Source organism: Ammospiza nelsoni, chromosome 2 (genome assembly GCF_027579445.1).
Source record: "Ammospiza nelsoni isolate bAmmNel1 chromosome 2, bAmmNel1.pri, whole genome shotgun sequence".
NCBI classification, from domain to species: domain Eukaryota; kingdom Metazoa; phylum Chordata; class Aves; order Passeriformes; family Passerellidae; genus Ammospiza; species Ammospiza nelsoni.
In genome coordinates this window covers 55,753,787-55,781,177 of record NC_080634.1, presented here as the reverse complement: position 1 = coordinate 55,781,177, position 27,391 = coordinate 55,753,787, and the positions used below count along the sequence as shown (strand labels likewise).

At 44.9% G+C, this 27,391-nt stretch overlaps 1 protein-coding gene across 1 annotated transcript; it reads right to left on the bottom strand.

The window, feature by feature from the left end:
* Positions 1–998: 998 nt before the first annotated feature.
* On the bottom strand, positions 999–18,873 carry TMEM272 (transmembrane protein 272). The gene is made up of 4 exons (XM_059466767.1): positions 18,816–18,873; positions 11,654–11,713; positions 5,341–5,423; positions 999–2,189 (listed from the first exon to the last, which is right to left on the bottom strand). Exons 1-4 carry the CDS (start codon positions 18,871–18,873, stop codon positions 1,827–1,829), a joined length of 564 nt encoding a protein of 187 aa, XP_059322750.1. The 3' UTR covers positions 999–1,826.
* Between the last annotated feature and the right edge of the window lie 8,518 nt (positions 18,874–27,391).

The following is a 27,391-nucleotide window of genomic DNA, read 5'->3' as shown; positions in this document are numbered from 1 at the left end:
GTCCCATTTCCCTACATAAAACTGTGCATGGCCTGAGCCAGCAGTAATAGTAATACCTATTCCATGGTTTCTCAATGGGGCAGCCTGGCTGTGACCTGTCCTGAATGGATGCTGCAGAGCAGGGGAATGCTACACTGACACTGCCCTCATGTCAGATTATTTCATCTTTGTCCTACCTTCTTTCTAAGATTAGTTCTCTGGAAATAAACAGTTCATAAATCTGGGACCTGAATTTAAATCCTTGTAAACCAAATGCAGGCTTATCTATACACAATAGCTGGTGAGATAAATGTTCTTGTTTGAAGACAGGTGGTTCTCACAGATGTTACACTGCTTTCAGGCTCAGTCCCAGGAAGGATGGTTGAGCAGATCCTGTTCAGCTGTGGCATATTGTTAAGCTCTTTTACATACCTCACCTTTTCACAGGCATTTTATAACCCTTTTGGATTTCTCTAAAACACAAGTTTCACCTGTGTGGGTTTTAACAGCCAAAATACACAAAACACACATCTTTTCCTGTGCCTTGGGCCACCCTCAAGCTCATCCAGAGGGGAGCCCCTCCATTTTGACCACATTGACATAAGTGCATAAGAGCAAAAGCAGAAAGAGCACTTTTACACTGCATTCATCAACACATGAAAAAACAATCTACCAGGACCACTTCTGGGGTTGTTCCATTACATGTCACAAAAAAAATTGTCTCTCTGCATGCTGGTGCTTTTAAAGCTGCTGCTGCTGACTGAAAAACTGCTTGCATTGCATCTGTCCATTAAGTACAGATTTCCATATGTACAGCACCAAGAAGAACAAATCAAATGTACATTCACACCACAACCAGAGAACTGCTGTAGAGAACACATCTGCCTGAAATTCTCACATCCCCACCCAAGTCTTATTGTTGTGGTCTATATTCAAAATACCAAGGTAACATCATCAGTTTTTCTATTAACTTGATCACAATGGTTCGACAGTAATCTTTGTGTTAGTGTGGTATTGACAAATTACTGCTATAGAAAGTGTATCCCCTGACTGGGGAATGCTGAGCCCTGTTGAAGCACCAGTCTGACACTCAGTAGCTCAGTTCTTTGTTCTGCCAAAGACTTGCAAAGCAGCCTTAGCTCACTTTGGACGTATTGGACATATATGGATGTATTCATACTGTCTGCTTTAGCCCCAAAGTTAGATATAGATGCTTCCTAGTCCAACTTCAGAAGAGACCTGAGGGCTATATTCAGGCTGCATTTTATACAAGCTCCTATTGCTATCACAGCTGCTTACTGGCCAGTCTGACAGGGGCCTGAATAGCTCTCTAGTGAGCGTCTCAGTTACTGCCAGAGTCCGCAGAGTCCATGTGCTTTGCAAAGTGGCCTGAGTGCAACCTTTGTCTCAGCTCCCTCATCTATAACTCAGGGCCAATAGCAAACCTCAGCAAGACTGTGTGGAGATGTTCAGATCCCAGTGAAGAGAACAACATGGCTACTTTTATAGGCAAAAATGTCCTGTGCTATATACAGCATAAGGGGGATCTGGTTTTAGAGGAGTTTGCCATCTGCAAGAGCTCCCTCCTGGTAAAACATCCAGAGTTAAAAAATGGGATGTAAAAGTTAGCAGTAGTACACCCTGGCACCTGCAGCAGCATTTTTGCATAGACTATGCTGTATTCCAGCATAGCTATTTCCAGATGGCACTGTATTTTTTGATTTCCCCTTGAAGTTGACTGCTATCACACATATATATCATACAACAAAGATGTACACAAGGGTGAATTATTGCCTGTTCTTTGTTGTACACACTTTCCCAAACATGGAGATTTATTTATGTAGCATTTAGTCTTCCTCAGAAGAGAATCTTTGCCTGGAAAAACAGTATATGCAGCAGCTACAGAAGATAAGGAGAAACAGAACAGTATGGCTAATAATGAGAACACCAACAGCAAAAATGTACAGGGTTTTGTCACAGTAATCCTGAGGCTGATGAAAAGGCGGGATGAAATTTGGCAGATACACAGAAAAAACCCAGTAGTTCCCAAGAATGAACCAGAGAAAGAGGAAAAGGCTGAGGGTTAGATGGACGTAGTACTTGTGAGCATTCTGCCTCCAGGGATACTCGTCGTCATCATCATCATCAATCACAACAGACTTAGAAAGCAGCTGCCTCATCCTGGTTGAGTCGTACAGCAGGAGAGTCACCTGGAGGCATGGGGGGAGAAAAGGGAATAAGTAAAGTAGCTGCAGAGGGTCTGAACACCTCCTGGCCACTGCCAGTCTTTGGGTCAAATAAAATTGGATGTGGGAAAACAGAAAGTTAAGGAGCCACAAATGAGGCAGGTACTGCTGGAAAATAATGCATTTTTCCCTTGCAGGTTATTCACCAGTGGGGGTCATACACTGGAAAAAAATTGCTGATGGAAAGGCATGAGAACAGATTGTGTAGGGAGATGGCAGCAGCTCCCACGCTGGAGACTTTTAAGAACAGATTACAGTAACTGCTAAATGACTTAAGTAGTGTAGTTCCTGTCTTGTAGTGGGTAGATTTTTCTCTTCTAACTCTATTTTTCCATGGTTATAAAGTTGGATCAGTTTATAGCAAATTATAAAGCATATAGACTATGACTTAAACCTCAAAGAAATTACTTTAGATGCTTGCAATGTACTGTTGTCAAATTTTCTTCAATTAAGTGCCATTTTCCCAGACTGCTCCATTCCTGCCTTCAGTTAAAACTAGCAGAGAAATATGTGGAATGCCATGATGCCAGGTGGTTAGGAAGGGTTGGTATACAGGGAATGCAGTAGGACTCATCAGTGATGCCTGAATTTCTCATTTAGTCTTGGCAATACAAAGAACACAGGTAGATTCAGTGGGGTTCTCTGTCATGTTCTCTTTCACAGAGTTATAATCTGTGCTCATTTTTCTGCTTGAAATGAAAGAGAAGAGCATCCCTCATTTTACACTCTTCTTTCTCCAGAACACTGGCCAAGGAAAACCTGTTTGGGTGTATATTTTTCCAGGCTCAGATTTTATTCCATGTGTCCCATTTTCAATAGGAAAAGCTTAGCAAGAGAATCCAGAAATACAGAGTTTTCTCTTATTCTTACTCTTCTCTGGAAAACTGTTTGGTTATATATAAATTAATTAATATCTGTTTACAAAACCAACTGGTATTCCAGCCCAGATGTTGTTACCAGTTTTTGAGAAACACAGTTTAAAGTCCGAGCACCAACATAGGCAAAAAAAAAAAAAAAATTCCACAGATGTCTCACATCCAGCTGAGCACCCAAAGCAACAGGCTTGCTCAGACTATCATCTTCTCATATGAACATTTGTTTTACACAGACTCCTGAGGCACTGGAGGGATAAACCTGCCCGGCCAGTGGCTCTGAGGTTTCTGCGTGAGGGCGCCTGTGGCTGTGCTTCAGTCTTTTTAGCTTTCAGCTCAGCACTCAGGTTCTCTCAAGCTCAGCAGTGAGAATGGGGTTAAATGGCAGATGAGTACTGGGTTTGAGGCAGTCAGAGAGACCTCCCAGGTAGATTTATGAATCTCAACTGCATTTAAGTAGTTCACAGAAAGTGCATTTAATTCTTATGGATATTGCCTTGCCAAGCGTGATTGAAGAAATTGCTGGCAGTCGCTCACATTGTTACTAGCTGCTGAACATACATTTATGGAGCAGCATGGCATGAATAAAACAGGCCTCTCTGGGTGCTCTAGGATGGTTCAGTTGCCTTGGTGAACAGTTACCATTGCTTTTTAAAAGACTGGAGGTGGTAAAGAAATAGATGAGAAGCCTACGGACTGCACAGATCTGGGCTAGAATGACTTGCTATTAGATGATGTCCATCATGGGACAGCATCCTTTCAGACTTCATCCTGCACCCATTCTGTGACCTTTTAACTTTCAGAGCTCAAGCCAAGGGCACTGCTGGATGAAGTCAGTGCAGTCCAGTGAACAGAACAGAGGGCACAGTTCAGAGAGGCGAGAGACTTGAATTTGGCTGCAGACCAAGTGCTGAGATAACACATGAGTGAAGCTAATCAAGTTCTGACCAAATGCATTGCCAAACTACAAAGTAAGCAGCCCTGCTGTCAACTGAAGTAAAATTCAAAGCATTATTTGATGTCAGCATCAATGTTAACTGATCCGTTTGCCACCTTAGTTATAGTGAGAAAAACTGACTTTTAACGGAAATGGCTAAGAACATTTTTTATGAAAGCTTCAGTCCACTAGCCTCAAAATTGCCTTTCAGTTCTGCTCTAATATTTTCTAAACTATTATTAAATGAACCTTTGATTATACAGATAAGTCCACTGGTGTGATCGAATGACTAAGCATTTGCCAGTAGAACTCACAACACAGCAAATTCCTTGTAACAAGATTAAGCACTTTCTTTTTTCTTTCCATTTTCTTATTTACTGACCAAAGGTCCTTGGAGGGCATGATTCATATCCCAGTGATGTACTGTGGTTTTGTTGGGTTACCACTTTGAAAGAGTGCAGTGAATGCAGAGACCTGCAGAGTAGGATTCTTTCCTCTTTTTTTCAGTCCTGGCAAAGAAAATGGCTAGAATTGTTGTGGTAAGGCTCTCCATGCTCCCTAAAAGCCAGTTAACACAGTCTGCAAAGGGACTGTCAGAACAGGGACGATCCTTTAGAGTCAATGCAGAGTTATATAGCTTTATAGTGACCAGGGTTTATCACAGGTATGAGGGTGCCTCTCCTTGTCAAACTGCCAGACTGGGGCTCAGCAAAGATATAAGTGAGCACAGTCCACTAGAAGACAGATAGCTGTGGTTAGAAAATGGTGCATCTAGATTAATAAGCCCTGCTGTGTTGCAAGGATATATTTACTTTGGAAGGAAGTGATTCTGCTGCAGTCATTTACTTCTGGCCAGGTCAGAGTGGGAGTAAATTGAACTTGTGGAAGACTATGTACAAACACAAGTGGTTTTGTAGTACTCCCAAAGCAAGGAGAGTAACTTAGCTTTTTGTCCTGTCTGTATGAAAGTAATGGAGAAAGATTTGACATGGTTGGAGGATTGCTTGTGGGAAAAGGACCCCATTTACCACAGGCATCCATGTTAAGAAGTCATTTCCCTCAGCAGGGATGGTAGCACAGATGCTGTGGTGCAGGAGAAAGTCACACCACAATGTGTGGGACAATGCTGAACTCATTAGCAGCTCACTTGACTGACAGGTGCTTTTGGTGCTGGAACAAGCACAGCCTGATCCTGTAGCTCTCCAGCACTGGGTGCATGTGGCTGTGTGGAGCTATCATCATGTCTTAACAAGCAAGTCAAAGTCGAGTCACACAAAATATTTTTCACACACAGAAGGCACATTACCTTTAAGCTGCCAATCACACCACCCACCAACAGATACAAGGGAATCAGTGGCTGGACTGGGCAGTCTTCCAAAAACTTCATTCCTGAATGGCAAAAATGGATGTTTGTTATCTCAAGTGACCAGATATTGCAACAAGCTGTACAGCGAGAATTATAGATGCTGTAAGTGAAATGTCTTGCTTACACCCAAGTTTTGTATCCTGTGTCTGTTGAAATGGGGGCAGAATTAAAAGGAGGCTGCACCTCCCACTAGAGGAGTGAGGGCCATGAGCAAGCAAAAGGCAGGAGAAGGAAGAGAGATAGCAAAGGCAAATCCAACATTACTATTTTCTGGCAATACTAATGCAGCCACATATAGAGGTCATTAGCTTCAGCCACAGCTCTTTGTTAAATGAACCATTGACTGAGCTGGACAGGAAATCAGTGGTAGAAAATTCACTGAAAATCAAAACTACAAAAAGAAGGAATTCTGATAAACTTCCCCCAGGATTTTCCTGCTCATTAGTTCCTATGAGTATGGCATGTTCCTGAGTCAGATTCCTGGAAGCTTGGGAGCCAATACCCGTGGGTGCACCTGGAACTGTTTTAGCTTTCCAGGCAGCTGATAGGGAGCTGTGGAAGCTCAAGTTTCCAAGCTGTTTGGGTTGCTGGAGGATAAAAGAATTGGTTGTTATGGAGCTGAGGACCCTGGCAACCTTCAAATCTACTGCAAGAAAGAGAAAGTTGGGTAAGTTGTAGAGAAGAGTGTGTATGGCTGTGTGAGGATGTTGCTGGCAGTAGAGACTGAATCCTGTGATACAGGTCTGTGGCAGTGAAACTCATCTGTCCAAATATAGATGTCTGCAATGCAGGCATCCATACATGAACTAGTTTTCTACACTCTGAAGTCAATAGGGAGAAATAGGCACTTGTAAAATTCAATTCATTTTTCCTAAGATAGGCATTTGAAATGGGTCAGGTGAGTTGGTTCCTGAAAGGGCTTCTGTCTCTCCATGGCTATACAAGGAATCCAGACAGCCAGCTGTAGATACCTGTAAGTTAGCTGGGATGAATCCCCTGCCCAAGTCTCTTACCCAATAGCATCTTCAGAAATTTTAAACAGTTCATTACACTGTAATTTTATTGGTATTGATCCCATGTTTCAGGGCTTTGACAGATCAGTTGCATAGGGTAGAAAGGATTTTCTGTTTTCTTCTTGCTATATAAATAGTTTGCAAGGAGATATTCTGACTTTTCTTTGAATAATTGGGGTTGCCTAGTTGCAGGATACTGAAAGGAATGTGCAAGTCTTAGTACTAAACATTTCTCAGGTGAAACATCTTGCCTCCATTTTCAGAACTACACTGAATAGGAGGAATTAAGAAAGAAGTACCAGTGGGTTTTTGTTTGGTAGAGTTTTTTTGGTTGTTTTGGAGGGGTTTTTTGTTTTGTTTTGGTTAGGTTTTTCTTTGATATAGCTGTAATCCTCTTTAGCTTGTCAATTTGCCCACCAAATCCACTGCTAGCGCTGGTCCATAACATTGCTCATGTCCTGAACCTCTCCTGCACTCTTTGCATGGCATAACACAGGTGCTGTGGATTGCGGTTGCTTGCTACAGGTCTGACTTTAATCACAGGACATGGGACAGTGTTTTGTGGTCTGCAGTTTTGTGATCCCCTGTAAGGGCTGTGGACTCTTCTATACTAAGCATTTATTACCAACCTTTGTATAAATGAAAAAGGCTGCACTTAGATGGATTTGGACTCTCTCCCCTTTCATTCTTATTACAAAGCTGTGATTTTTTGTCCATTTTGCCCCTATGTAACACTGAGACATGCTCAGACTCCCAGCTTTACAGGGGTGGGCAGCAGGGAAATTGTCACAAATTACATCAAATTCATCAGAAAGCTGCTACCAAGGTTTCCAAAGTTCTTGGCCATCTAATAGCCTGCCACAAAAGCAGCTGGCAAGGGATCACTGGGAATATATTTCAGTTTAGGAACCTAGGCAATTTCTATTTCCAATGTGTTAACTGAGATTTCAATTTGAGGGGGGAAAAAAGTCAAGAAAAAATGCCTTTCTTTTTTTTCTCATGCTGCTCCGATTCTCTTTCCCAGACAAATCTATTATGGAATCCTTTCAAATATATATATATAACATGATATCAGTCAGTTTTGGGAAGGATTTGAGTGACAGACAGCAGCACTCTGTCGGTTTTGGGAGAATACTGCAGACAGATATGACAGCAAAAGAGCAGGTCAAAGCAGGTGATACAGTAGTAACTTTAAAAATACACCCCAAGGTGTGAATAGGAAATGTAGACCTACAGTTGGCAGATGGGCACTGGTATTTGTTACAGTGAAATCAGCAAATGTGCCAATCAGTTCTCACACAGCGTGTGGTTTATCTGGGAGCACCAAAATTTGTTGGAACGCAACAAATTCTTTCCCATAAGCAACAGATATGTTCTCCTTTGACTGCTAGAGATGGGATGTATGGACCATGAGAGGTCAAAGGTCTGCTTCTACTGCAGTGCTCCCTGCAAGCCAGAGCAATCTGTGGTTCAGAGCGAAAAGCAATTGAGCCTGACCACAACACAGAGCAGCAGAGGAGTCCAAATGAATGAACCAAAGACCTGTGCAAGATCAGACACAGCCTGAACAGCATCCAAAGGGGAAAAAACAAGAGAGGGGAGGCTTGGGAAAGCAGAGGTACTTGCACGTTTTACCTCTTGGCTACCACAGAACAACACTGCAGTGAGATCCAGGACACAGGGTCCAGCAAGTGGAAAGAGCACTTGTGAGCAAACAGGACAATGGCTTCTCTAAGGGCACCATTTGGGGCAGTGCTCTGGCAGGCCCATAAAGGATTGCTACCAAGTGTCCTTGTGACTCATGATTTTCCATGAGATGAGGGGTCAGGAAGAAGGAAAGGCAATACAGCATTGGCCTCTTTTTAGCTGCTTTACTCTTCTCAGCTGAAATGGCTCAAGTACACCCACAGGAAAGGAGGGCTGCTGTATAGCAAGGCTGATCCACTCTTTGGAGCCTACTACACAACTTTATTCCTAATGGGAGGCAGAGACCTCAACATGCCAGGCCATTTTCACGTGTTCCTTGTGGATGGCTGCAGCTGTCATCACTTAGCACAGACCCCAGTCGAGCCCTGACTGTGGGCCTTACACTTGGATCTAGGTGCTGCAGAGAATTTATCTCGAAGAAATTGCTTTTGGGCACCATTTTATGAGAAAGCATGTCAGCAAATCAGGGGACTGGCTGAGGGACTGGAATGCAAGGAAAGATTGTGTAAACAACTACTGCTAAAGCACAAAACTGGTTCCCACGTAAAGGCACAGAGTAAGAGAATAGGCTTCAGACAATTCTCAGGAGCATTTGAGATTTGAGGAATTATTTGGTGTTGAGTGTGAGGAGTAGTAGTGGGTTAAACTTGAACAGGAGGCAATTTAGGCTGCTTATTAAAAAAACCCCATGTCATCAGCTTTCAAATGTGATTTAGCTAGCCTTGGGGTATTCTGTATATAAAGGTACTCTGGACAACATACAAGAACGGGTTATTGAGAGTAATCCTTCACTGTCCCGGAAACTAAAAAAAAATTTAAATAAATCTCTATATCTTTAGAGTGTTTAGTGAAAAAAGGGATCATCTCTGCCAGTAAAAGTGAAAAAGCTGCTAAACAATCTATGGCTTAAGTGATGTCACAAGTCTGCAGCTTGGAAAATATGCTGAGTCCTTTTCATGTATCTTGAATTATACTGTGATTTACAGCAATATCGAATTTTAAGAGTGTATGATGTTGGGGTGTAATTATTACTAGGGCTGCCTGCTATTCATCTCTGAGTTTTAACAAGTATTTTACCTCACAGTTTTCCTCTGTAGGAAGCAAGAGCCAAAATTACTGGAGGCACATCAGCAAGTTTTTTTCTGAGATTGTGGTAACAGAATATTATCAGAAAATCATAGGATTTTGCTTGGAAAATAAATATCAGCATTTTCCTTGACATTTAATTTTCCTAAAAATAACTTGCTGATATGGAGCTGCAGGAAACCAATATCCTCTGACAACACTACATTATAGTGACATTATCTCTTAATTTCAGTAAGTTGTGGGGGAAAAAAGGGCTATGTATCTGATGCAGGAGATATCCAGAGCTCCAGGCTAATATCTTACTATAGACTTTCCACTTCTCACTGATCTTAAAGATACTGTGAAATATTCCTGAGAAATCTTATTTGTAAGTGGTCGGATTCCAGACCTGGATTCATTTCCAGAAGGCAGGATGTCAGTATGCATGGAAACCATACCACATTTTGTATTATACCTTCCCATCCCTATTTCACAGTTCAGGCATATTCAGCCTGGGGAAAAGCTAAAGCTAGAATCTTCTTAAGGGATAAATAGCAATCTTAAGTCATGGATAAATATAAGAGCACAAGTGTTGAGATGCAGCAGTTCAGTCCATTTTGCTACTTCCAAATTGCTCCCCAATCCCTCATTAGAACTCCCTGGTTCCTAATTAGGAAATCCTAACTGGATTCCCACCATAGTCATGAGTGGTACTTTGAAATCCCCAGATTAAGGGAAGAGCACCAACCTTTAACTGAACACTTATTATGTGGATTTGGATAACTATCCATGCCAATGGGCCAGGCGTCCCAACTGCCTTAAAAGTCACCTCATGTCAAGGCAGACACCTAAGAGAGGGTGTGGGAATTTCCCTTTTCTGCAAGGACAACACACAGCACTCAGCCTGGCTGTGGGTGCACACAGTCTGAGTCTAGGTGGGATGCAGCTTGCCCTCAGCATCTGCATCTAGAGTTCCTTTGGACCATCCTTCATGAGGAGCGAGGCACCAGGTGAGCAGCTTCTCAAAGACAAGGGCTCTTGAGGACTTTGAATTCAAAGTGATCTGGATACACTGGAAAAAGGCATTCAAAATCTACAAGACAAAAACTGATAGAGCCACTGTGTGTTGGGTAGGAAACTTCAAGGTAAAAAAACGAGATATGTCTGGTAGGGAGCAGCACTGCCAAAAACCATCTGGGCTTACAATGCACCATAAACTAAATTTGGGAGGAAATGGGTTGGTGCAGAGAGACCATGTTTCATTTTGAGGTGTGTTTACAGAAATCCTGCATGTTAAACAGAGGAGCTAATTACTCTGCACTGCTCATTCCTCAGGTCTCAGCTGGAGGCCTGCGTTACATCATTCTTTTATTAATAAGGAAAAAGACTTGCACAGAGGTCAAAGGAGGGAGGCAAAAATGGAAAAAAAAAAACAACAGCTACAGAGGCAGTGACCCGTGAGGTCAGGATGAAAGAATTAGGTTTTTAAGACCTCTGGGAAAACAAAAGAGAAGATGGAGCAGGGTTATAATAGCAGCCTTCAAACAGTTCTAAGGATCTCTTGAGTAAGACAGTGACCAATATGTTTTTGTGACCACAGTGGGCAGGACAGGCTGTAATCTGTTTCATTTGCTATAGGGAAGATTTAGGTTAGATATGGGAAAAATATTTTGTCTTTGAGAGCAATAAAATGTTGAAATAGTCTCCTTGAGAAGCCATGGAATTTCCTTGAGCAAGGGCAAGTCAGACATCTGTCAGGGATGCTGTGAGCACATGGGCCTGTCTAAAAGCAGAGGTGGATTGGTGTCTCCACTGATGTTTCTCAAGTGGGGTTCACAACCCATATGGAGGATCTGAAAGGCCCAAAGGGAGCAATGAAGTGTTACAGAAAAAACAAAGATCTATGTTAATGGTAAGGGAAAGGTGATGCTTAAGAAAAGAAGAGGGGCCTTATGCAGTTTAAAAAGGTATAAAATTCTACTGCTCAAAGGATTTTCCTTTCTTAAATATTTGATCTTGAAATGCTACTCACAAATCCAGCCTTCAAGGGCAGATGAGCCAAAAACCAGGTCTGACTTTCAAAAAGGGAGAAATAGCAGCCTACAGCATCTCTTTTCCCCTTCCAGCACTATGCTTCTACAATTTTTTACAGTGTAGTTAATACAGAGGGATCCTGAGTAATGAAATCTTCTCATATGTCAGATTCTGAGCTTCCTCCCACAGACAAAGCTGGGTTTTGAGGTAAAACACACTGGAGGGTTTTTTAAGATAAACAGGGTCAGAATTCAAGTACTCCTTCATTCCTGATACAGAGTGTGGGCTGAGATTCTGTCTGAAGCTAAAGTACCAAGACAGGGGTTTAACAGTTGGAAACCCAAACAGTTGGAAAGTTCTTCCACCAGATATGTTAACCTGCCACAGAGTGCCAGGAAGTTTCTATTTTTGATTTACTTTAGTTGTCAACTTACCTATAAAAGTCATGGACAGTGGTAAGGCAAGGAAAGCGAGGAGCCCAAATATAAAGCATGCTGTGAAGGAGAAAAGAAAGACAGTGTTATTTGGGCTAGTTCAAGTTTAGAGGCCAGCATTTCCATCCAGTTCTTTACAGATCCTCTGTAAATTCAGACAATTGTGTAGGAAGAAATACAGTGCACTTGATGGGGTGGGAATATCACCTGCGTGGTGCAGTATTTGCGGTGGTGAGGCCAACACATGTTTTATCACTTCCAGGATGCAGTGAGAGACACAAACTGCTTTTGAAGCTATTACTTGCAGCTTGTCTTAATCCAAGGGCAAGGAGTCATCCACTGCTGCCTTATCCTGCATCCTTTTCAGAGGCACTGCCAGGCGACTGTGCAGTAACAAGTAATTCTGCATCAGCTAATCCATGGCAACTGATGAGCCGTATCTGTTTGCTAAGCAAATAGCAGCTTTAATGCCATTCCACTTACTTTTCAATGATGGCTAAATAAACTGTCTTTATCACAGATGTGAATGGTTTCTGGCTGGTCTAACTCCCTGACCCAGCTTAGCTCATGAGCACAAAGGCAGCAGTGCTGCTGCAAGGAGTGGGATTTGTCATTGGGCTAGATCAGCTTAAGCTGTGTGGAAGGATGCTCTTAGGGGTGCACACTGACTCTCCCTGCAGGTGAGTGGACCTGAGAGACTTACCTACTCCCTAGAGAGTTGCTGGTGTATCTGAGCCCTGATGTTTCCCCTGCACAGCCAGGTGCTGCAGAGGATGAGTGCTTACCTTCATGGTGGGTGAGGGACACCAGTGTCTAGAACAGTGTGAGCAGCCTGTCTCACAAGAGCTGTCACCTCTGTGCCTAATCATGAACACTTGGCAACATTAAAGTGAAACACTGCCCTGCCAAATGAGAGTAAAATATAATGAGGACATTCTGTGGCAAGTGTCCCTTCAGAGCTCTCCCAGAAATGGCTCAGGCTGCAAGTGGGTCCTTAAGGGTGCCAAAGTGCAGGTGGGCATAGATTGCAGAGGGGCTGAGAAGCGCACGGATAAGAAAAGGAGTAGGACGTCTCCTTGGAGGCTTGCAAAAAAAACCTTGGAGCAAGTATTTGGATTTGGCTTGGGACCAGCCCATTCCCTGGGTAAGCTGTGTCCTGCAGTTCCCCATGCCAGAGAACTGCAACCTCTGCAAGGTGCACGGTGTCCCCCTGGCCGCGCAGGAGCAGGGACACTGCCAGTGCCCTGCAGACAGCGCCACTCTGGAAAATTCTGCAGCACTGCCAAAATACCACCCTCAGGCTGCCTTAGAGAAAAAGGGCAGCATTACTGCTTCTGTTTTCCAGAAGGAGAAACAGAGAGGACATAGGAACAGCATCAAAATTCAGAGCAGATCCACCAGGCTTTCTGACTCGCAGACACTTTTCATGGGAACACACCATCCCCCACATGCTGCTTGTGTTTTCTCCACAGAGAACCAGGATCTTACACTTAAGCCCTTGAGAGACATCTTTCTCAGAAGCAGCATGTTTGTTATCTCCATGAACTGGGGGAGACTGAGGGTATTTTGAGCTGAAGAAAGCACTTCTGTTCCTTTGTGCCACCCCCTCCTCCTTTCCCTGTCGGCCAGTCTCCCTCTCTCTCTCTCTCTCTCTCTCTCTCTCTCTCTCTCTCTCTCATTTTTGCTCAGACTCCTATCTCTCGAGTGCTGCATAATACAGAAATTCTTCCTCTGCTTCAATAGTGTCCTACACTTGACTAAGCTCTTTCAACCACTGACAGCCTCTCATTAGAACAACTCAGCCTAGAGCCTCCCTTTTCACCACATGTCACATTTTGTGCTAGCTCCTCTTGCCGTTATCTAGACTATTCTTTCATATCAAGAAGTGATGGTATTGTAAATGAGTTGGGCTTCCAACATAATTTCTGAGCAAACAGTGCCCAGAGGGTGGGGAACCCATCTATCTGGTGCTGCTCAAAGGGGTGCTGCTCAAAGGGGTGCTGCTCAGGTCTGCAGGCATTGCACCGACTGCCTGCTGTGGCCACGAGTGCTGTCACTGCAGCGTCACCCCTCCACCTGTGGTTTCGCGCTGCCTCCTGTCCCTGTCCCTGCTGCAAGGGAAGTGCTCAGGAGCCGGGGAGAAGGAGGAGGACGAGGAGGAGGAGATGGCATCGTGTTGTTTGTTAGTTGTGCAGTGCCTGTTTTGCCTGACCCCGGGGAGGGATGCTGCGGTAAGCTCTGGAAAAAGCTCAGGGGGCTCTTGTGCAGGCGAGGCTGCACATCTGGCACACAGGTGTCCGTGCTTGCTGGTGTCTGACATCTGCCCAGCAGCTCGCTTTTGGAGGGGAGAAGTGGGAGGTAGAGACCACTCAGAGCTCAAGAGAAAGAGATAATGGTTCATTAATTCCGCTTCCAAAGCAGGCGCTGGGAATGTATTTACTCATTATCTCCCCATTCAGCTACAGCCTCTTAGGTCTCGAATTGGAGGGGCAGATGCATAGTCTGGGAAGGCTTCCAGATCCATGTTTAACAAAGTGAGACTCTTCAACAATTGCCTACACAACTGGCAGGGCTCTGCAGCCACCCTCAGTGTCGCTAGCAGCGCTGAAGGCTGATTTTCCCGGGATGTGTGGGGGTTTCACAGGAATGCTGCTCAGCCGGCATACACGCATTCTCTGCCCGGGTTTGTCTGGGCTCTGCTGCCCCGTTCTGGTCCCAAGACAAATTGCTTCAGAGAATGGCGCTTGCCGCAGAGCAGCCCGGCTCCGCAGAGAGGACGTGCGGGCAGGTCCGCATGTGGGGCTGGTGGTGTTTGTGTGTCGGCGATATCGCCTCACCCTGGACACCCTGGCCTCATTCTTGGAATAAGTAGCAAAAAAAGGCTGATAGTCTCTAAAAACACAGCACAACTAGGGGAGTGTTTCCAGGCATGCCTCGGAAGGGTGTCTGGTATTCCATGAGGCTGGTGCCTGGGCATCGGGCAGGAGACCTCACTGCTCTGTACTAGCAGGGCAGCACCTGGTGAAGTCCTGCTGCAGGATCCTAACGTGCTGGGAAATGGATGGAGAGAAGAACTCGTGGCTATGATCACATCAGAGGAAAAAGAGAACTGGTGGCTGAATATCTTGCACGTTCCTTGAAATCTGTGCCCACAAAAATTAGATCAGTGGGTGCAGGTTTTGTGTCTCCTGCCCAGCAGTACACTCAGCTGATACAAATCTGCTGTTTGGCTGAATTCCTCTTGCCAGGATTTCCTCACAGAAGTAAACACGCTTGAGATCGCTGTTGACATTTTGGCTGTATGTCATGGTCTCTCTTCTGTCTGATGCCTGAGCCTTTGCATCTTCCACAGGCATGCCCCTGCACTGCAGCTCTCCTACCAGTCCTCTGCCACTCCCTTGTTGTGTCTGGCCTCAGCACACACAGCCTCTTGCCCTCTGGCATTTGCTTGGCATCTGGAGGCAGTACTGGAGGTGACACCAATTCACCCGTGGGCTCCTCAGACTTCATTTTGCTGCCACGAGTTTTCCAAGCACTTGAAAGGTACAGATCAGCTCACACTGTCCCTATTTACTTTGAGGAGAGAGCAAAAATTCTTTCTTTTCACGTCTTCACAAGATTTTCAGGAGCTACTTATGAATATAAATCTCAATCTACCTACTCTCCTCTAATACAGCTGTAGTGCAAGCTGCTCAGTAGAGTGACAAGCTCTCTGATAATAAATACAGTAATAAATGTAGTGTTGGTTACATTGCCATCACTTCCAGGTGCTATTTGTTCTGTAGTCTGTCAGGTTCTGGATAAAAAAGAAATTTTTATTTTTTTACATGAGATACTCCAGCTTCCAAACAAAGTCTGCAGTTATCCCGAGATTTTTCTGCATACACAAGCTGAAGAGCAAAACTCTGTGTGAAAATATGCCAAAGCATGCCCTTTGGACAACACCCTGTGGGAATGCTGCTCTGAAGGGGCCTGACTCCCAGCAGTCTGGGTGAGAGGAAATTTGGGTCAAATTCAGTTGGCAGGGCCCCATGCCTGCTGATGCCCTGGGGCAGGTGCAGATGGCAATGCAGTAGCTCAGCAAGCAGTGTCACAGAGTGCTGCACTGCAGCATGGGTGCTGTAACAGGCTGGAGTGCACGTGGGAAACAGGTATTTTCATCCTTGTTCTATTCCTTCATGGCATCTGCAGGCATCCCCTGCAGTGCTGATAGGCACTTGGAGGAAAGAAAGAATGCAGCCTGAGGGGGTGTCGTGGTGGCAGAGAAAGTCTCGATGGATCTTTCTGAGGAACCAGCCCAGTAAGACTGTATGTTTTACAGACCAGGGATTACTGGCTGTCATTCTGTGCTTTCAAGTCACAGGAAAATGTCACTCTCTCAGATGGGATATGCAGAAAACACTTGAATGAAGTAATGTGAAGGAAAGGAATTAAATCTGTTCAGCTTGGCCGGCCACCACCAAATAAGAAAATAACAGCAAGGTTTGAGCACTCAAAACCAGACCTGTGAGTGATCCAAAGAGTAGAGACATGAGATATCCTTGAGCAAAACCAAAGACTGTCTGATTATGAGGCTAATGCCATAGCAAGGAGATATATTGACGGAATAATCTCTGGGGATGAAGGGCAGGAATCCCATCCCTGGCATGACTGAATCCCTTGACCAGACTAGATACTCAGAAGCTGGAGGAATCAGGGTAAGAAACAGCCATTCCCATGGAGGCCTCTAGTTCCTCCAAAAGGAAAAAACCCACCATTTGAGGCAGGGGAAGTGTGAGGAAACTGACCAAATCCCAGCTCAGGGCCACCAGCTCTTTGCTGTGTTCCACCACTCCTTGATTAGGCAGGGTTGAATTACTGCAATATAGAACTTTGGTACCCAGATATCAGCATCACATCACCTAAAATTTATGTCCTAGGTGCAGCTGCCTTGGGGGTTGAGCAATATTGCAGAGTGTCTAGCCTGGATTTTATATTATGCGTCGGGATACTGAACTATAGTTATGCCATGGTCTAAATTCTGGATTTGGCCCCTTGTGAATAATTTCCAGAAGTAATTTTATAACAATATTTAGGCATTACATATAGAGCCATTCAGTTTGCTTTGCAGCAGACCCAGGGTAGTGGATTAGGCTTTTTTATTTTGGTCAGTAAATTGAAGACTGAACTTAAATTGCTACACCAAGAATGAAAAGATGCTCCACAGGTGGGTTCTTGGAGCTCTTGGGAGTTATTTCAATACCAGCAGACCAAAGGTACAAATGTGGATTGTGCTGAAAAGGTCTTTGAAAAATAAATACAGGATGATGAGGAAAAGTGAAATTAAGCATCACTGCATTTTAATGAACATAAAATCAATTTTGAAAGCATTAGCTGATCCATAGCTAAAGCTGAGCTTATTTTGAACTCAAGCATGATAAGAACCTGAAGATACTTTTCTAAAATGATATTTCTGAGTTCCTCACACATGGGTAACTTTTCAGGTACCCAAGAGGGTACTTCTGGTGTAGAAGTGCATAGGTGAGATCAGAACTAATCCCAATCGTTAGAAAAAAATTCTAAAGGATTAATTCTTTTCTCCCTCATTATTGAAGTTCCAGTGGTAATTTAATAACAGGGAATGGTAACATTTTCCTTGTAGACACTAGGAACAAAAATCAGAGCAAATACCACTTTTGACCTTTTAAATTGTGATATTCACCAATGAGTCCAGATCCTCTCTGCATGTCCTTTCTGCAGGATGTGAGGGATCCCACAGGGACCAGCTAGGTCCCAATTCCACTCCCAGATGCTTGTCAGGGTGTAATGAGGGTGCATGCATCCCTTGTTTCCCATCACTCCACTGCCCTTCTTTCCCCTGGGGCAGTGATGAGCATGAAAAAGTGGGCCAGAAAAGATCCTCCTCTTCCCTACCTGTGCCAGGTTTCTGCAGGGAGACCTGGGTTGATCTTTCTGTCCCTTTGGCCTGGTTTTCTCTGTCAGGTTGTAAGACAGCAAGGAGTTGAGGGGTTTAATCATTAATAAAAGTTCATTCTGAGCTTTGAGAGCCTTTCAGGCAAAGCAAAGATCAGGAATATAGAAGACTCCAAGGTAACACCCTAGACTGGGAAATGCAGCAATTAGTGTGGGTAAAGTATCAGTTATGATGAGTGGTCAAGGGGTTTGCTGCTTCTTGCATTTGAGTGGAATTAGAAATTGCTACTTCCTAGAAGTGAAAGCAAAAGGCACTTGCAACTCAGAGGGAAAAGGAGATGCAGTCAGCAGGAGTAAGCTGCTTTAAACCCATGGATTTTAACCTCCTGCTGAGGAGACTGCTTCCCTGATCTTACAAAACCCCACCTCAGAAGTGTGTTTCTCCTGTGCCTCTGTGCAGCTTGCACAGCCTCAGCCCAGGTCAGCTTTCTGCTGCGTTGCTGCTGAGAGCGAGAACCAGCCTGTTCCACCAGCTGTCAGCTCATTACAGCCCTCTGTGCCCTCCACCCTGGGTGGGGAGAACCAGTTGCTTTAAAACCTGAGCAAGCCCAGGCTGTCATGCAAAAGAACCTCTCTCCAGATAACTGATGCCTCCAACCCCCAGCAAGGGGCTGCTTATGGGGGATACCCCCACCTGCAGTGGCCCTTGTGCCCGGGAGCAGGCCAGCAGGGGGAAGAATAACCTGTCCCAGATCTCACTGGGTGAAAGGGGGATATCCCTGATATTCCATCCCCAGACTTGTCTCCCTGTGCCATCACACAGGCTGGCAGCAGTTTTGCTTGGTGGGAATCACTCCTAGGAGAGTTTGTTCCCAGGCTGGCTGTGCTGCTCTTCACGAGGTGATTTTCCCTGTGGATGCTTCTGCTGCACTATGCGTAAGGTAACACTTCAGAGAGGAGGCAAACACATTATTTTTCTTAGGCTGTCTGTTGCTGCCCATATTTAGGTACATGGTGATGCTTTTTTGAAATTTTGTGCTGATTGCTATACTTCAAATACTGCAACAGGCAGCTGCTGTTAGGGTAGAGTTACTATTGCACATTCCATCAGTTCCCAACAGTATCTAGGAAAGGAAACTTCAGTGGAAGATTCAGGTGGGACTTGGTACCATTGTGATTCCTTTGCATACTTGGCTTAGCAACAGGGCTGCTTAAATACCTGAGGCAATGGCTACCAGAAGTGCCTTACCATTGCTGGCAATTTTAGATATGCACCGGTGGCAGGCTTTCTCCAGGCCAGCAGCCATGGTGGGTGGTGAGCCTTCTGGGGTGCCTGTGGGGACAGAGAAATTAATATGGCTATGAGATGTGTCTTCACCTTACCAAGTACCTTGGCTCAGAGTACTCTCACACATGCTGGCAGGCTTTCACTACCCTCAAAAACCCCAAGCACACACAGGCCCAGCCAGCAGCATGGCAAACCCAGAGGCAGCTATGCCTTCCAGCAGCCCCAGGCTTGCCTGCTGGGGATGATGCTCGAGCCCTGGGGTCACAGGGAGTATTAATGCCATCTTCCTGAAAGCTATGAAAGGATCTATCTTCACCTTGATTGGGTTTCAGGCAGAACAAAGTATTTAACTCTTATGAGAAAACCCAGGAAAACAGGTGGGGCTTGGTACACAAACCCCAGCAAGAATTGACTAGTGAGCAAAAATTAATTAAAGAGAAGAAGGAGGAGAGAAGATGAAAAGGGTTTTAAGGTCAAGGAGGATTCTGAAGAAGAATATGGAATAAAAACTGCAAACCACAGGGAGCCCAGAACAACATGCCTTTGACAGAAAAGTAGCTGGATTAGAAAGTAGCTCCTTGTAAAGAAGAATTTTTACAAGGTGGGGTGAGGGATGAGCAAGCAGCCAGGCATCCAAGCTCTGGCCTCAGACAGCACCCGACAGTTAAGTGGCATTCCAAATCAATGGGAGTGTGGAAAGCTCACACACACAACATAGAGACAGACAGACAGACAGACAGACACACACACACACACACACACACACACACACACAAACACACGCCACACGCTCCAAGCCTCAGCTTCTGGCCAGGGTCACCACAAGTGTGCCACCAGCAGCAGCTGTGTGACACAGGAGGGTGTGTGTGGAGGAGGCCAGGATAAGGGAAGCTGCATTCCTGCACTTACCTCAAAATAGCCCCTAGACTTCTTAATGGTCAGAGAGCAGTATTTTAAGCTTAGCCTCACTGTGTTTTAAGTTGCTATGAGATCCACCCTAGGGCTTGTGCAATGCTGTGTCCAGCTCGGCCCAGAGGGACCAAGGGGTCCCAGGCATGTACTGAAGATAAAGACAGACTTGTTCAACCAGCTGGTCCATGGCCATACCCCTCTCCAAAGTCTGTCCAAGCCCCACTAATCATGGCTGAGCAGAGGAGGCTGTCCCCAAGCCCAGACAGGACCCTCTGCTGCTGTGGGAACGGGATGGGGTTCACTCCTTGCACAATGGCATTGCAGGTTCTGTTTCTTGGCAGGAAATAGAGGCAGGTGTGTTTTACCTATGGGTGAATGACCAAGCAAGAGTCAGGGACTGAGGCATTCACAGACTCCCACCAGGTCAGTAACCCTTGCAGGCAGCAGCCAGCCACCAATGAATACATCCAGGTTTCTAGTGTGCCTGATCTCATCAGATGGCTCATGGAATTTAGCTCTCCTTTTGCAGCCCTCATCTTCATATCCCAGAGGACATCTCCTTCACTACTGAACGATGGACTCGAATGGAAATTACATATGAGTGTCTGATCTCTGGTGAGGGCATGTGTCTCATACCAGCCACCAAACCTTCTTCAGCAGAGCAAATACTGTGCCTATGGGCTGAAACTATTGATGAGCATTTCAAAGAAAAAAATAAGCACTGTTGCATGCTCAGGGGAAACAGAAAAGAGGGAGGGAAACTGGTACTTTTCCCAACCAAATGACATATTAACTTTAAAGCTTTCAGTGCAGGTTTGTTTCTAGAAGATGCACAAACAGGCGTTCATTTTGCATCTGGCAATGTCTGCTGACAAAGGTATTCTAAATTGTGCATAGATCGGAAATATTAGTCATTATGTAAATGTTTATAACTAAAATTACTTTTATAGCAGTAATTCTTACAGAAACAACATTGATCAATCCAATGCCATATTAAAAATCAGTTAAATATCAAATTATCTTAAGCAGAATTTATTGTGGCTGGGAGTGCTGTATTTCCATAGGCAGAGGGTAAAATGGATGTTTTTTGTCTTTATTTACTGCTCTTTTACACTAAAAGAAAAAGACAAACTGAGGGAGGACTTGGTATCTGGAAGCATGTCACCATCTAGTGACAGAGCCCAGAAGTGACTGTGATTCAGAGCTCAGGGTGTGCTGTTCCAACAGGTGAGATAAAGAAAGCAATTTCATGATGGCTGTGCACAAAGCCTGTTCACACAAGAACACAGCACACATAACTACCAGGTAATGGTTTCAGTCCTTCCTCAGATGATGGCTCGGACTTCTCCAGGACTGACAAATCCCTCAGAGAATTCATTCTATTTGCCAGATAAAGAGGTGTTGCCCCTTTCCCCCACACCTTTGGTGATTCTGCAGAAGCTGCTGTGGGTGTTAAGGATGAATTATTTTCTTTTGTGCCAATGCATAAGGGTGCTAAAGTGCAATTCAGGCAGCTGCAAAATGGTTTTGTTTCACATCTGAAACAGGAAAATTGTCACTGAAACTCACAGGAAGCTGAAATTGGCACAGCACAAAGATTGGTGGCATACAAGGGCAGGAAGGTGTCCTGCCCCATTGTACCTGCTCCCAGTTTGATAATGAGTTGGGAAGGTCATACGAAAAACATAAAACTAAGCCAGGATAAAAGTTAAAGAACAAAGCCAACATCTGGACCTCCTCCCATCAGTCCTTCCCTAGGTTTTGTTTTCCCAGTGGAAAGGGACCTGCCCTTGGGTTAGAAGGGCCAGCAAGCACTGGGGACAAGTCTCTGAACCCCTGGCAGGAGGCTGGAGCCTTACCATACAGCTGCTTTTTGGGGTGGCAGCTTGCAGCTGAGCCTCACCAGAGCCACAGCACCCCGTGCCTGTTCCAGGCTGTCTGACACTCCTCACTGAGTGCCCTCACTGCCAGGTTTGCCCACCCAGAACACATGCTGTGTCTCACATTTCTGCTGCCTGTTGCACTCAGTTCCTTGTCCCTTACAAGCAGCAGTGATAAGTGTGTGTAGCACAGACCCTCCAGACTGTTTCCTTTGTTATTTCAGCTAGTTTTATCTTTGAACTATTTTTCTGGTCATTATTCTCATCCTAAATCTTTAGGTAATAGGAGTCAAAAGAGGGTGAGCACTGACTGGTGCCTGCCTGACCTACAGCAAAGCCAAAAGACAACTTCAGGCTGGCCCCACCATATGTGAGTCCAAACAAGAGCCATGTCCATCCACAGTGGATGGACACTATGGTGTTCAGATTTTTCAAATTGAGCTCTTCTCTCTCCCAGGTGCAGGTGCCCCACTCTGTGCTGGTGGACACAGCAGGCAAAATTGGTGGGGCTTCCCTAGGATCCCAGTTCCCACTTGATGGCTTCTGACTGCCAGGGGATCCCTGCTGGGACATGGGAGGTGTACATGGGCCAGCAAACCCCTCCGGAGCAAGGGCTCTTCCTAAGGACTGCTAGAGGGAACGATTGCTTTTTATTTTCTGAAATATTCCGAGCAAAGTCCTTTTCCAGACGCGGTTTCCTAAAAAACCACAAAGCCCCACACTGGCTTTCATTGCCCAGGTCCCAGCAAACCCCTCTTACCTGAGAGTGCAGTGGGTGCCAAATCCGTTCACCTGCGCGTGTGGGAGATGGGGCAGAGGAACAGCAAATCCAGCCTTCGGTGGGAGCCAGCTGGGAGAGCCCTCTCCAATGGGACCCCAGAGCTGTGCCTGGCTCCTGGGACTCTGCCTGTGGGCGGTGAGGCACGGAGGGGGCCCTGCTGCCTTTTATTGCTGCTGGCCTCCCGCTCTCACTGCTCTCTGCAGCAGCAGCACCGTGGGAGCTGTGGGATGCGGGAGCGCTTGCCGGCGGAGCCCATCCTCATCAGGCTTCCCACTCCCACGGCTGGCTGCAGCCACAGCCCACCCTGTGCCGTTCCAGGGTGACAGCAGGGGGAAGCAAAGGACCCCACACAGCTGTGACTGCACAGGGGGGGAGGGGGGAGAAATAAACCAAAAAAAACCACCAACAAATTTCTTTCGCTAAGTCTTTTATTTTAGAGGGAAAAAATAATTATTTATTCAGATATCAGTGGTAAGTACTTTGTACATTCTTCATGCAATTTCCGCCCTTACCCATCAATGCAGCTGATAGAGCTCTTTGGAAACTGCCACGTGTATTACCTTAGCTGTTGGGTCTTTATGTCTTGTGTCACCTAGCAGAGTGTCACCTATTTGTTAGGTGGTTACCTGCTAGATCACCTTCCCATCAGCAGGTGACCATCTGGTATTTCAGGTGTAATCATAGGTATGGGTAATCTGCTGGAAAGCCCTTGTTTCTGCATAAGAAAAAGTGAGTTTGAGGGAGAGCACCTCTGCAGGAGGAGTGACAGCATTAATAAAGACTGATGTGTGTTTTGAGTCCGTTCAGGAAGGCCTCACAAGACAGAAAGGGTTACCTGCTTCATTAGTCACCAGCAGGGGGCTGACAAAGTGCCTGCTCCAGCTCAGAAAGAACAATTCTGCCTTCAGCTGCCAGGTTTGCACAGTTCATCAGCAATAAAACTCCTACTTCCACACGGTTTGCATTAAGAAAATGGGTCCACACTGGGTCAGCCAAGGTGAAGAAAATGATGGTGTTTGATGGGTGACTTTGCAGCACATGCACAAGCACAGCCACAGGCTGGTTCTTACACTCCCTGTGCTTTTCCCTGCAGCAAGGTCCAATATGCTGGCAAAAGCCCTGACCTCATGGTGGTGTGGCTGCCTGATTGCTGTAGCCTTGCAGAGTGAAAAGTTTGGTGGAGGAAGTTTGGCAGTGAAGCAGAAGGTGAGGCTGTGGCCTTTGTTCATTGCACTGAAGCAGGGGTTTGTTTGAGCACTCAGACAAGGAAGCCATGCACTCTGTATGGCAATGAAGGGAGCAGGAGGACAGTTCTGAAAGACTCTGGTGCTCTCCACCAGTGCTGGAAGAGGCACAGCAGGAAGAGACTGAGACACAACATCCAAGTGGCCAAACTGGACAGCTGGGCTTTCTGTGCTCCTAGTTCTTCTTTCCTTCAGTGTAATAGAGCTTCTTCTTCCAACAGATAAAGCTGGTTTTCCAGTGGTTATTCCCAGGCCAGTGCCTGGCATTAGGCATCAGCAAGGATTTCAGTTATGTCCAATATCACTGCCTGCTTTTGAGGTGCTTTTTCTCACCCTCCATGAAGCTCTGAGGCAAGTGTGGGTTGCTGAGATGATGCCACAGGGTCACACATGCTAACCCAGGGCGTTCAAGCTTGTGTGCTGCTCTTCCTGAGACTGCTGAGGTCCTGGGCTGAGCTGAGCAAAGGGACTCTGTGATGCAGCCAGGAAAGGCACAAGCCAGAGCATGCTCTCCTCAAACACAGCCCCGCCTCAGACCAGGAGGGACTTTTACATCCCCACATAATACACATTTGGGGTTTTTTCACCAAGTGCCTGTTTGGAAGGTGTTGTACCTCACCATGAATTTTGCTGGGTACATAATGGCTAGCATGGAGAGGGAAAGGGCCGTGTAGAGATGCTCTCTCCTTTCCAGTTTGTGTTCATGTTCAATTTATTTCCACGCTCTGTGTAGGGTGAGCACTTTTGCCACAGGGCCTTCTCTAAACTTGATGACTCAGATGTCAAATCAGCATAGAAATAGTCCCCCATTTCCTGCATAATTTTTTCTTTTCAAATTGGAAGAGCCTGACTGTTTTTGTAAATGCTGGATGCAATCACGAATGTTATATTTTCTTGTAGAAATTATCCTCGTGTATTGAAATATGAACTGCCAGTGGGAAAGAATTTCAGTGTACATTTCTTTCACTGTTCAAGGCAAAAAGCGTGTACTTATCTGCTGAGAAATACTCTGCTTGTGCAGTGGAAACCAGTCATCAATACCAACTTGCCAGCATTTTAATGATCACCTGTGGGAATCCTGGAAATTATAACATTCAATCATCACAAGAAGATCATAGAAAAAATAACAGGGACCAAGAGCTCCTGTGGCAAGTGTAGCCAGTGTTGACAATGACATTTAATAGTACCAATTAATTGCTTGATTCTGGTGTTTTTGAAGGGAAATTTTAAGGCAGCCTTAGGAAGATACTGGGACTAGAAGAGCTGTCGATACAGTGAGTTACTGTGTGCCCAGCCCGAAGTCCCCTGAGCTCTGAGGGCCACCAGGTGACCATGTCCATCCCTTGGGATGGTCTGGAAGCTGCAGAGCTTGGTGCAGGGCAGAAGCTGTGAAACGCTTCCACCTGCTGACACACACAAGGTCAGACCAGGCACTTTCCTCTCATGTGCATCACTGAGAAAATGTTTTGTGTGGCTGCCCCTATAAATTACAGTGCCAGGTGAAGCCTGCTGCTGAGGATGTTTCAGTTCCTTGGCTTCTTCCCACAAGACTGTCCTGGGGAAGGGACGTTTATGTGCTGGTCTCCATGGCAGTTTACTTGGCAATGCCCAAGAGGTAAGGCAGAAAATGAGAAAGTATCAGACTGTCTGCTTCACACTTTCCTTTACTCAGGACAATTTATCACAATGTAATTGAGGCCTAAGGACTAGAGAGACAAAAGACAAAGTGTGCTGGGTAACCTCCAGGGAGAGTAACTTTAATAAAGTCTAGTAAGGGATAACTGCTCGTGTTGCAGCCTTCACTCAGTCAGCTTCTTCAGAGAGTCTCTTTCCTTTAAATATGGATCACACAAGCAGAATAGGACAAGATTTGGTAGGAAAGATTACAAGACACAAAGGAAGCAGCTGTGGCTTGGGATCCCTACGAACCTCCAGCCCTGGATGTCAGAGGATAATCCTGGGAAAGTAACAATAGATAACTTTTATTACAATTGTTACCCAGCTTCCCTGTGTCCATAGCCATTGTCCATCTGAGACAAGGGAATGGGCCAGATGGCCTCACCTCATTTGCTTGTATCACTGAGTCTTCAATTACTCTATCAAATTCAATCAAAATTGGCAAATAGATTTGCAAGATATTAGAGGGAACAACCAGACAGCAGAACCCAGGGTAACAAATGCACATGGTGTGCATCCATAGAAAGCCAGGCTAAATCAGAAATCCAGTGCTTGAAAAGTTAGTAATGGAGTTACTTCCTTAGCAATGTTTGCTGGTTTCCTATAGGGAAAAAAAAATAAAACCAAACAAAAAAACAAAAAACCAACAAAAAACCAAAAAACCACCCACAAAAAAAAAAAAAAAAAAAAAAAAAGAACATTTATTTTATTTTTATTGAATGGCATTCATCAGAGATTGTCACTCACTGGTAGTTCAGGAGGGAAACCTGTGTATTTTTCTGTGTAAAGAAAATTTTCCTTTAAATAATAAATACATTTCTTTAAAAATTGTAGTCCTCTGTTCCCCTGCTTATTCACCAAAGTAACAAATAGCCCAAATTAATGTGAGCAAAATTTACCCACAAGCCCAGAATATTAACTGGGAAATTCCAATATTCTTGAAACTTGCAGTAAGAGAAAGTGGAATTACTAAAAATGTAAAAGCCAAAGTCCCTATTGAAGTCCATGTATTCTTTGTTTATGCTAGGCAAATGTGTAGAGTTTGCAAAACACTTTGGGAGTCCCTGAAAAATGAAGTGGGGGATAAAAAGATTAGTTCCTCACACAGGGGCATAATAAGCTACTGAACATTTCTGTCTTAATTGTGCTTCGTGCTGGAGTATAAGGGAAAGTTACCACAGCTGAATAAAATGCTAAACTCTCCTAGCAGCAAAATGCCTCCTTTAGTGTAACAGCAGGAATATAAACCTCTCACTTATAAGATATAGTTGACAAAAAAGGCTTATAACTCACAGAGGTTTTACATGGAATGAAAAATTTAAAAAGCCTATAAAGTTACTATTCTTGAAATATGATAATCTAAATCAGCAGTTTAATTTGCACTTCTGCATATCAGAGTTAATATTCCCATTGCATACAGACATAATAAAAAGTGCTGTTCCACTGACAACAGAAGATAACATTGTGCATTTTCATTTTTGTCATTTCATTTCCTCACCCATGAAATATGCCTTTTGCCACCTTTCAGTGCATTTGTCCTCCCCAGCTGGAGGACAGCAAACCATATTTAACACCATATCTGTTCAACAGAGCTGAAAATTCTAACCCTCCAAAAGGGAGGAGCACAATCCCTACTTGTAGCCTTAACTCATGGGGAAACAGAACCATGTGTTTGTAACCATGTGTAGAGTAATTATGGTGAATGATAAGGAGAAAAAGCAGGAATACCACAGAACAGCTGAGTGACCACAAATGAGCTAGGAGTTGGAGTTCAGTGTGGTATCAACATGTGTGGAGTGAGGAGTCTTCATTGCAGTTGTCTGAATATGTGATTTCTGGGGGAAAAAAAATAAGGGAGAAAAAAAAATAAGCTTGCTGTGCAGCTGAGCTGAGAAACAGGATTTTGTTCTCTCTCACTAATGGATCAACTGAGAGTCAAATAGAAGTGTCCACACGGGAATTCCCTGGGGTCTGCAGAGAGGCATGGTCTGATATGGTTCCCAAAGTACATCCCACCTGGCCCAGCACACAGAAGGATGTAGG